This window comes from Amphibalanus amphitrite, unplaced genomic scaffold, assembly GCF_019059575.1.
Source record: "Amphibalanus amphitrite isolate SeventyFive unplaced genomic scaffold, NRLGWU_Aamphi_draft 000201F_arrow, whole genome shotgun sequence".
Classification (NCBI taxonomy): Eukaryota; Metazoa; Arthropoda; class Thecostraca; order Balanomorpha; family Balanidae; genus Amphibalanus; species Amphibalanus amphitrite.
Genome location: NW_024881696.1, coordinates 601169 through 612800, shown reverse-complemented (window position 1 = coordinate 612800; position 11632 = coordinate 601169). Strand labels below are relative to the sequence as shown.

Genomic DNA, 11632 nt, shown 5'->3' with positions numbered 1-11632 from the left:
GCGCGCCAAAACTGATCAGTGATCACCCCTAGCATACTCGTACACATACAAAGCAGTGCTGATCATAGTGTAAAACTGATCATACCAAAACTGATCATAGTGTAGGTAATAACGAGATGCCGCAGTTTGTAGCGAAATTACACCCGGTTACATTCAAATGTGAGAAAAGTTAGCAAAAAATGCTACTTCATAGTTCTGTTAATGGAGGACAGTTTTGGCAAAAGCTGACATTTAAAAAGCGAGCTTTGGATTTTCATTTTAATCCGATAAGAGTCAAAGTAGTTTCATCTCCAGTTGACGGTTATCTTGGGAAACACACATTATTCGAAGCATATAACTGAAAGTTGAAACGAAAAAAGCGATACTTCACCATGAAGGTATGGCTACACTGCTAAAATCCTTCCTAAGAGCTATACTGCCTCTGATACCCGTACATTGCATCTCTCATGACACCTCACTCATTTACTTATCTTCACAATAAATAAAGCTGACCTACTAAGCCATCACCTGGCTGCTCGGCGCTCTTCCGAGGGGCCGATAAATCGCCAGGGACGACACAGCGCTGGCCATGAGTCATGTCGCGGCCTGGTCCACGTCTATTCCCGAGCGGCGCGGCTGGCAGCGGCCGCCTGGATGGGTCGCTGCCAGTAATATGTCCCTGTGCCAAGTTCAACCCAGCTGTGACCTCGGGCTGCCGGGCCTGGACAGAACGCTCCAGGCCGGTTCAGGGGACCACGGCGGGCCCGCGGGGCCTAGCGGGGCCCGTCGGGGACCAGAGAATCAGCCCAGGGCTCCCGAGAGACCCGTGTCCAGAGCGAGTCTGAATCATGAATGTGAACAATGTGAAAGGGCGAATGTGAACATGTGTGTGCTAATCATTCTGAATGAGAATGGAGTTAAAAGGCCAATCCAAAGTCATTCGCACGGTTTCAAAGGTTACTAAAACCAGAGAGAAAATTCACGTTCCAGAGTGAAAACAATAGCATGCGCATGCATCCCTTGCGCCTTCCATTTCCAAGCGGTCTCCCCGTGACCAAATCACGACTCGAGAGGGGAGGTCTGGCAAACGATCACGAGACCACCTCGTGGAGGGCCGCTTCAAACAACACATCGTGCATGCCACGGGCGGTCCACACAAAACTCCCGGGAGGTCGGAGAGGAGGCAGGGTGGCCGCCGACGACTGACGCTTCCCAGAAATGCACCATTCTTTCGACGAAGGATGGCTCAGCTCTAGGCAGAAACCGTGCGTTTGTATCGGTATGTTCTATTTGATCTTTACCATTTAGTGTTGAATGATTTTCGATAAGAGAAACGTGGGATCCAATACGATATCATGGAATGGTTCAGCACGACCGTAAAACGCAATTTCCTTCAGGTACTTGTATGTCATATCCGTAAGGACCATCATAAGTAAAAACAAAAACAAACATATTGAAGTTGAATCGCCTGTGCTTAAGAAAATGGTGAATTTACGACCTAGCTAGTTGATAGATGACTAAGGAAACCGTGAATGATATCTAGTCGGATATTTGCGGGCGGTGCACCGCTGGAACCCAACCAACGCATTAGAAAATAAAATATCAACAAATCAGGCCATAACTTTCAAATTGAGTCTTATTTTTCAAGATGCTACGTCAAGGAAAACTAACTAATCTTCAAGAAAGAAGCATAACAAGGTAACATCGTATATTTCCCATAGAAAATACCCCAATATCACAGTCAGGTGCATTGGTCAGCAGCCGATACACGACATTGCACCACTCAAACAACCGACGTAGGTCCATAAAAAAACAACCAGCGCAGAGGTCATCATGCACTGCATTGTAACGTCATCATTCGCCGAGATCTGCTGTCGGAGGAGATCACTTCCGCAGCTGTACGAGCAGTACTGCGGCGCCCAGACCGCTGACGAGCACACTGGACCTGTTCAGGGGACGAGTCACACCGTGAGGTTAGCTACTGAGCGCAGTCGAGCCGGCTCCTGATTGGGTATCAGCGGCTGACGAGGCTGATACCGTGGAATGAGAGAGTAGTGGTATATGGACCGGTCTGTGAAGCTCAGGGTGGCTCTCAGCAACGATCTGGGGCTTTAGGATGTGATAGTGTTGGAAGGAAGAAACATAATTTAATGGTAAAACAAGGCTCAGAGGCAGCACATCGTAACAATACTGTCTAGGATTGTCGCATTGAATTACCACCAACTGAACAAACAAATATTTCACCCATAAAATACATAAAGTATGGTTATGTAACATACAAGTCTGCTTATTTCTGTTTACATTTAGGTAATCAGCAAAGATTGTAATAGAAGTCAAGTTAAGCACATGAAACTTAATAATTGAATCCTAAGTTTTGTGACGTGAGAAAATATAAGCTAGGGTAAGGTGCCTAATTAGCGACCCACTTAATTTGAACCGTCATTGCTCACGCTCTGTAGGTGCCACTGTGTTACTGGCTTGATTTTCGGAGAGATCGTTCATTTTTCTATCAAAATATAGTCATTTTCTGCCCCAATATTCGCTAACTTATTTGTAGTGAGCATTTTGGCAAACCATTGCAAAAAACGCTAATAGGGAACTCTTCCCGATTAGCGACCGGGGAGGGTCGCTAATAAGTCTATGGGTTTCCCCATATTAAAAATGACAAAAAATGCGACGCCTGAAAAGATGAAATATGATCTCAAAAAGGTAGCCTATACGCAAAGCACTCAATCACTCGAACAGGAACGTTTATCCAACACATTTACGTAAGTAAAAACTGATCACGTGATGCACCGAAGGCGAAAAGAAGGCGGAAACCCAGATTTTGCGGGCTATCTTGTATGATATTCGAGGTCCGCGCTGAATTCGGCACCCCTGCAGTCGTTGACGACATTTGGCATCCCCTGCCACACATTGCAAGCTTCACCAACACCTCATTACGGAGCGAGCGAAGCGAGCGGAGTCTTACGTAGAATAACGGAAATTTCTGAGTATGAGCGGCCGGCCGGCCGGCCGTGCGGACGCTTTTGCGAGGCTTATATCTCAGCAACCACTTGACCGATTTACACGCGGTAATTTTTGTAGGGTAGCTTCATTCCTTCTACCAAGTATTGGACTATTCCCGATGCATGTGGGTGACCCCTTATGCACGTGCCACGTGCAAAACGAAGAGGTGTCACTTTTGTAATTGTTGCAATATCTCGGTAACTACTTGGCCGATTGCGCTGAAACTTGGCATGTAGGTAGGCACCCACTAGGCACTGCATATCCATGTGCCAGAGTTGGGGTGCTGCTGCACGTGCGCACGTGCAGGGGTCGTTTCCAGATCTCGAGAACGGCTGGACCGATGGCGCTCAAATTTGGTACACGGTTAGGGACCAGTTAGTAGGGTGCCGTGCACAAGTCAGTTGGGACCCATTTAGCACGTGCGCACGTGCAGGGTGCCGCTCCCAGATCTCGAGAACGGCTGGGCCGATTGTGCTCAAATTTGGCACATCGCTAGAAACCGGTCAGTAGGGTGCCGCGCACAAGTCAGTTGGAGGTACCCCCTCGAAATTTCGCACGTGCAAGACTCACCCCCTCGCTCGCTCCGTTAGTCGCCCCAAAAGGCGCTATACTGGTTTTCATTTCTCTCTTTTCCCCTTTCTTTCCCTTCTTGAGCTATTTGCGACCATGTCAGGCGCAAATAGGAAATATGAGTTGCGACACATTTTTAACCGCCATGCTGTGCATAGTTGAGCGATTCACTATGGGAAAACGGCAATCAATTAAAAAAGCAATGTCGATTAAGAATAAAGAAGGTGCATCATCCTAATGTGCATCGCTTTTCGTCAGAGAGGGCCCAAATACACACGTTTTGGATAAGAAACTCGTCATTTTTATTTAAACTCACCTGAAACGTCCCACCAGAAACATCGACGACCGGAAAATAATTTAATTTGATAACCAAAGTATGGCTGACCTTTTGACGATGTTTTTACCAAGTTTTCTCCTGCCAGTTTTTCTGTAGGGAGGTAGGTCGCAAATCGGAAAGGGTCGCTAATTAGGCACCTTACCCTATTCTGACGGGATAAAATCGAATTAAAATCCCGTCAACCCTAAAACGAAGATGTTTCTCACCAGAGTAGAGTTCTGACTAGAGGAGAGTGTTTCAGTACATTGTACTGCGCGATGGAGTAGCGTTTGTCCTTCTTGAACACCCGCATTACGTCCTTGGCACTGCAATACACAGAAACATCAGGACTGTCAAATCGGAACGAATAACAATGACGAAGGGCGACATCGTTTTACCACTTCGATTAGTTAGCGAGATAGGATTTTTTATGTAGAAAACAATGAATGTATGTCTATTGCCCATACCAACAATCGAGGAGTAGGAACTAGGCTGTTTCGTCTTCTAAGTCTCATTTAATTCATCATCGATACAGACTTTGGCATACAGCTGAAAACGAACATGCACAAAACTGAAACTGCAGTGGTGTGCCGATCGTATGCGTCAAACGTTAAGAAAAATGACTCATAAAACACATCAAAAATTTATGCAGCACAAAGCTACAATCACAGAATCACAACCCACAAGCATCTAAGCGATGGTTCCAATTCGTTGAATGTGTCTCTCCTCCAAACAGCGGCTAATGACTGCAGATCGATCCGGACTGCGGCCGGGTGAGATCAGAATCCCGGCTCGCCGCTGTGCGGGCCATTGACACAGAAGATTGTGTACGCCGGCGGGACTATTTCCACCCGGACCTGAGGGCATCACGGCTGGGAGTCGCTTTATTGTGACTTTTCCGTAAACCTGGCGCCGAATGTTTGTAAAAAGCTGCTTACGCCACCGAAGGGCGGCCGGCTGCGCGCAGAAACCGCACAAACTTGGCTGTGTTCCACGCTTGGGTGGGTTAGCAGTGCGTTTGTCGGACCCGTGCGTGAAACACGGGTGGCACAGCCGCCGAGGCGCCCGGCGACCACCGGGTGTGCGTGCCTCCTGACCTACTTGGTGCCCATACCGGCACGCACATTCCCAGGTGGAGACGCCAACAAAACAGGTGTCGTGCGTGAGCGCAACACATGCGGCACGAATGGAAGGATCCCACAGGCTCAGTGGCGCCCAATTTGCAGCCCACTTTACCTCCAGCAGGCAGCCCAGAGCCGTGACCATGAAAACGTAACACCTGGCTAAAAATACAGCCCCTGTCGCCCACGACTGACGGCGAAGAAAAACGGTCTGATGCGGCGCCGCGGGCGACGGCAGACGACCCGCGGCGGCGTCGGAACCCGATCGCGGTGCATTCCCGACCCTCAGCCGTCTGCTCGTTACTCGTCGGCGCGGCCGTCGCTGGCCGACGTCCAGGCGTCGTCTCCGACGCCGACCGCCGTCCGGCCGCGGTGACGGCTGCGACGCTGACGTGCCGTCGGGGGAAACATCCTGCAGCTGAACAGATCGTCTTTCGTCTGCTCCGCGGCCGCGGCCCGCGCGGCTGGCACCGCTGACCCTGGCCGGCCGGCCAGCGGCTAAGAAAAGCTGCGTCTCCGGGCGCGGCCGCCGTCCACCTCAGCCCGGCCGCACCGGTTCTCCAGATGACATCCCAGCTGATGTGGCACGCAGCGTCGGCGTGACTGCACTGATGGGCCTCAGACGGTCCGCCCACCACGGCCGGTGTCGGGACATTACTGGCGGACGTGCATCACCATGAAAATGTGTCATGCGTCGTCTGTCTCTGGCGTACGAGCACGGATGTCTTTGATGTAGCTAGCAGTAAAACCACGAAAGACGCATTCAGCTTTTCACATCAATATGTGCAACAATTACATACAATTCCTACTAGAATTTGATAGCGGGTAGCAGAACTCGAATAAAACAATAATCCCTTCTGCATCCAGACTCAAGGGAAATTTTAACGTCCTTCCCATTTTCCCTTGACGCCCATGCGTCAGATTACATAACCACCGGCCCCGGGAGGTCTAGTGGTTTGCCACGCATCCCCTGACGGCGCGGTGGCCTCGCCAGCTGGCAGCGTCCGTCCGCCGTCACCGGCGCCACCGCCAAAGCGATGGATGGCACGACATTCGAGCAGAGGCCGTCACCTAGCGCCGCCGGGACGGAATGGCTCAGCGCGACCGACACCGTCACCGCCGCCGCCGCCGCAGCCACATGGGAGACACGTGAGCGCGTAGGAACAGCGGCGGCGGCGTGCCCGTATTTGGCACCGGGCGACCCAGTGAGGTCGCGGACCTACCGGACGGGATAGGGGCGTCGGCAGCACGGAACGATAGGCAAAGGTGGCCGAGCGAATGATAACCATCGGCAGTCGCAACGACGAAAGAAGAAATGTTAAATTGAAAGACTGCAAAGTAAAAGAAAAAGTGAAGAAGACAGAACATTACTTGATGACATGTTATTTCATTAAACCCCTAAACGCCAGTTTCTAAATCATATAAACTTTATAGTTCTAGCCAAGTAACTTTATATCCCAGAATAACAACTTCTTGTCAGATGCACAATTTCAGAATAAATGAACGAATCAAACAAAACAAATTAAATAAGAGAACGAAGCCAGGCTTTGAAATGGCCCACGAGCGGAGCACACCGAACACCTTGTTCGATGTCCGCGCCAGCCAGTAGTCTCCGTGGTCATGTGAGGAAGTCTTTGAGGTTGGACGGAGGCCGGGGCCAACTCGACGTTCCATGGGGCCCCGGAGGGGTCGGCTCGGCAGTCACAGGTCGGTCACAGAGACCGGGTAATGACCGTCTGCCAGTTTGACCGGGTTAACCTGGGTGTGCCGAGGAACAAGATCACAATGGACTGGACCACAGCCAGAACGGTCATCTCAAAACATCCAGTACCGACCTCAGCTCCATGACAGCTGTAAGCCGAAAAAGAGCTGAGACGATACAAAGACAACAGTTTCTTTCTTCTGCAAGCCCTTACAAAGCAATGCAAAGGTGTTTAAGACTTGACTTCTCAACGGGGCCTATATCTTTCTTCGGGTCAGCTAGCGCGTCCACAACGGCTTGACTGCAGAACGAACCCTCAACCCTTCATCCACAGCGCACGTCCCCAAACCAGCATTCATCAGGCGCACACCCGGATGACTCAATCACCGGTCACCATGCAATGTAGCGAGCACGACCCATCAGATGACCTTCACCGTCGGACGGTCCAGGGCCGTGGAATGCCTCTGAAGCTCTGCGGCGGTCACAGCACCGTGTCGGAACGAGCCAAGGTTGGCCGGTCGTCCGGCCGGGCGGCGGCCAAAAATTCGGCAATATTGTGCCGCTGAGTACCGGAGGAAAGTGGTGAACGGTGCCAAACGACGGCAGAGCGGGTATATAAGAGGCAGGGTGAGCGGGTTAGTCACACGGGGAGCGAAACGGGTATATAGGAGGGAGGGCCGTGACCAAGCTGGTCAGACGGGGAGTGTAGCGGGCACATACGCAGGAGGCAGGATGACCGGGTTAGTCATAAGCCACGGAGCGGAGCAGAGACCAGCAGCCACACAAAGCCCTGTAGCATACTGGCTACGAGGAGATGAAAATGGTGAACAAAGCGACTAGACTGTGTGAAGATTTAGACAGATATATCTTTTAAGGGGAAGATGAATTTGGAACTCAAAACTGTAGTGTAAGCGCTGATGACCTGAATCCTGGACTGCAAACGAAATTTCTAGATTCATTTCATGCATTATGGAAACTTATCAGTTGTGTTTTTGGGTATTGAGTCACACTCGCATCTCGGCCTTCAGTTCCTTCAGATCAAAACGCGTTGCACCTTTTTTCTGCTACCTATGTGCATGGAAAGCCACAAAAAGTACGACTTGGACACTCCTTGCACGCCGGAGATAAAGTTAGCCACAGTTAAAATTATGTCAAGCTTCTAGGCTGAATAATAAGGTACCGCATCCCACTCATGACGAGCTGCACTTGAAAAGGCAGTAGTTTTACAGGCGAGCTTTGCACCTTTCAGGGCTGGAACTCTCATTAGTTGCCAGAAAAATACAAATCAGACCTACGGGAAAAAGCGTGAATACGAGAAGGCGAGAACGAATGCATAGTTGTTCAATATCACTAATCTTAGGGATAACATAAAGCGACTCACTAGCATCTTCACCTGTCAAAAAGATCGGCAAAATCCTTTACCTTTAGGAAATGAATCCATGTCCTATATACACATTTCAAATAAAGTCCAAACCGCTTCTCCGAACCTACCATCCAGTACCCATTCTCTCGCAGAACAACCCCACCTCGTCCTCCTGTGACCTTCGGAGACCCGGGTCGCCCCGTCGAGGACAGCGAGCAGTCGACGGACGCAGACCGCTGCAGGTGCCAGGTCGGCCGGTCGTGTCACCGACCGTCCCCATCCATCCCGTGTCGCCGGTGCAACAACAAACCCGCTGTTTAATTGGCGACGATAAGCCGCCGGCGCCGCGCTGCCAAAGTCGTCTCCGAAGGGGCCGGCCCGAGCCAGGCGGCCACCGATCGGGGCTCTGGCAGCGGGCGGACCCTGCAGAAGCCGGCCGAGTGGTGCTAAATTTCCGACCTGCGACAGCTGGCACGTCGGCCAACTCGGATGCCGACACAGATGAGAGTCTGGTCAGGTTGTGATGCCGCCGAGTTTTGGCCGCGGGACAGAGTGTATGCCCCAAGAGACACAGCAGACACAAATCGACTCAGCTATTTGGACAGGACCTCGGACAAGGCGACTTCGAAGGGTCGGGTTTCACCTGAGCTCCGCAGTTGACGACAGTTTCTGACCAGTAGCCGGGTCACTGCATTCCGGTGGGGTCAGAGGACCGATCAAACACCGGCCAACGAGGCAGCCCCTCACAGACAGGACAGGAGCTGCCCTGGGCGGGGTCCTCCGGCGGACGGACGGACGCGGCCCGTGCCAGCGGCCGCCGGCCGCCCGAGGCAGTAATTCGCGCAGACGCTGCGATTTATGATGGGGCTCATGCTGGGAAATGGCCGTAGCGCCCTCCAGACTCCTGCGCCGGCGGCAGAGCGTCCCGGCCCGCTGCCAGGTCGACGGAGGGGAGGGTATGCGGGAAGGGAATTATTAGTACAGGTGCAGTTTTGATAAATATTAGTCTTCGGTCTCGCCAGATTGGTCAGTGGTCATAGGGCTGTAATCCAATCACCAGCAGGGCACCAATGTGACAAGAGATGACAAACCCCGCCGCATTTTCTACCCCGCCTTCTTTTTATGACATGTGTGCCACTAAAATCGTCTGACATAACGAGTCCAATCACCGACTTCTCGCGCTCCCTGTCGACCCCAATGACCCATCAACGCTTACACCACAGAGTGAAGCTGATTGGCGGCGTCAAAATCGGACATTTTTCGTCATTTAACGCTGACACGGCGCGTTCGGCCGGACACCGTCCTAGCGACCGTCGAATTCCGTCGTCGGACAGCAGTCAGATGAGCTGACGGAAAGGCGGTTGACCTGGTCACCGTCTGAAATGTCCTCCACGGTCTCCCGGGCGGCAGAACATCACTGGAACGCTTCATCGAGACGGCAAATGCGGCGGGCACCGCTCTGATGGGTGCCTCCGCCAGGCGCTGGGCAGCCCGGCCGGTCGTTTCACGGATACTTCGCACCGCAAAGACGACTGATGGATGAGCGTGAAAGCAGCAAAATGGCCGACAGACGGCCGACCCTGACCTGAGGGCGACGCCAAGCCAGCCGGCGAAAAATAGGCACCAGAATGTCAGCGATCCCTCACGGCGCTGGCAGAAAGGATGTAAAGATGAATAAGAGTGACAGGGGAGATGCGTGAGGATGGGTGAGTGAGGTGCAATAGCCGATAACGTATCGGTATTGAAGTGCACTGTTTGGCATTGAGGCAAGCATTTCAGGTCTTAAAATTTAGGTAAACTTATCTATGACATTATTTATTTAGCATTTGTACTTCTAAATTCTATACTATTTACTTGAAATAATTAACTGGAATTAGTTTGATTCGAGCTGAATTATAAATGAGTTAACCTTAAGCATAGCTAGAAAATTAAAGCCAGAAAATTTACCTACATGCTAAGTCGTGGCACGAATATAATTGTCTCGTGAATGTGTTTACCACCACAGTCATTCATCCATCTCTCCCAAGTAGCTCTACATAACCTGAAGCAAAGAGACTCGCTTCATTCTAGACGTCGAATTGGAACAAGCTCACATAATCATAGCAGAAGGATCCCAATACGTCGGTAGCAGTGTGAACTGGGAACTGGAACATGCGACAGCGGACCGCTTCCCGCTCCGGCCGCAGCCGAGCCGTCCTGACAGGTAGACTGTGCCGCACTACAGAGCTGTTGTGCGGGACAGCCTATACACTATACAGCACAAGCGTTTTGAAGCGGCCGGGCGGGCGCTGGACCAAAGCATACCCCATGAAATGATGTCGATTGTCATTCCTAGAGCGATGTAAATTAGGCTTCGAAAGACTGATTCAGAAGAGGAAGAAATTCATGTCCGGCAGCAAGTAGGGCTAAAATAATTTATTATTTGCAAATGGTCCAATGAAGGCATTTGAACAATTACTTTTGCAAATATAGGATGCTCCATCGATTTTCTTCAACGCGCACATCTCTACAACCCTTCGACTCCCAACTCCAAATTCAGCGCGGTCGCCCCTCCCGCCGACTCCACCCTGGCTCTCTGACAGCCCCAGCTCGTCGGTCCAGGCGCGCGCCGCGACGGTCCAGGTCGGCGTGTCGAGCGGCGTCGACAGGTGGGCGGGTCGGACGGTCGTCGATGACAGTGGCGGCCCGCCAGCCGGCACCGGCGCCGGTGACGGGCGGCGCCGCTCCATTGTGACTAATTGGCGTCCCGGGACCGTGAACCCTGTCGTTAGCTCCGCCCACCGGCCGATCGATTTAGAACGGCGGAAAATCTGTCTCAAGGACTGCGCCCCCCCCCCCCCCGATTACAATATTTAAATCATGTTGGGTGTTCGTTTTAGTTCAACGGACAAAAAAAAAAACGGAAAAATACATAGAAAATCAAAAAGTGGAAGGAAGCCAGCGCAAATAAGAGCACACAATATTACACGATATTCTTTACCTAATTGCAAGCCACTTTGTAAACAATAAACCAGAATTGTTTGGCAGCCTATCCATATTATGATCGAATGCAGCATATTCAAGCCATGACTGCCTTAAAATAGCGGAAGGAACTTGATCCCATGTCATGATCTTTACGCGCCAGGTAAGGATAGTAAAAGTGCCAAATAAGAACAAATAAAAAAAAAACAAGTAATAATAGCAATGCAAAAAACAAATAAAAATCACGAAGGCTTCCTGCAGTTGGCCAAATATGAAGCTTGCAGAGTAACATCTAGACTTTTATTTGCCCAGCATTGATTATTCAAATAGTTGCCGAAAGATCACTGTCGAGTGTCGAGCATCATCCATCACCGCTATCACCACGAACAGTTCTGCAAGGTCCAGGACCCTATACGAGACCCCTCGATATGTCTCCTACCCAGAGCGGAGCGTCTTGGACCGACCCGACTGACCGGTGACAGGTGACACCGACCGGTCACGGTGCCAACTGGGTCACCCTGCAATCGTCAGGGACCGCCGGGGACAGGGGAGGGCTCCCGGCCGGGGAGGGGCCCGCCTGTCAGCCGCGGTGCCAGGGTCCGCCCCGCTGT

General features: G+C 51.4%; 1 protein-coding gene across 2 annotated transcripts in view; it reads right to left on the bottom strand.

Moving 5' to 3' along the window:
- Positions 1-1672: 1672 nt before the first annotated feature.
- Positions 1673-11632, bottom strand: part of LOC122384885 (pre-piRNA 3'-exonuclease trimmer-like) — a 55957-nt gene continuing 45997 nt past the window's right edge. For both annotated transcript variants that reach the window (XM_043372690.1, XM_043372689.1), the window contains exons 13-14: positions 4102-4200; positions 1673-1924 (exon numbers count right to left, since the gene is read on the bottom strand). In XM_043372690.1, coding sequence (XP_043228625.1) covers positions 1864-1924; positions 4102-4200 — 160 coding nt within the window. In that variant the 3' untranslated portion in view covers positions 1673-1863. The remainder of the gene's footprint in view (positions 1925-4101; positions 4201-11632) is intronic.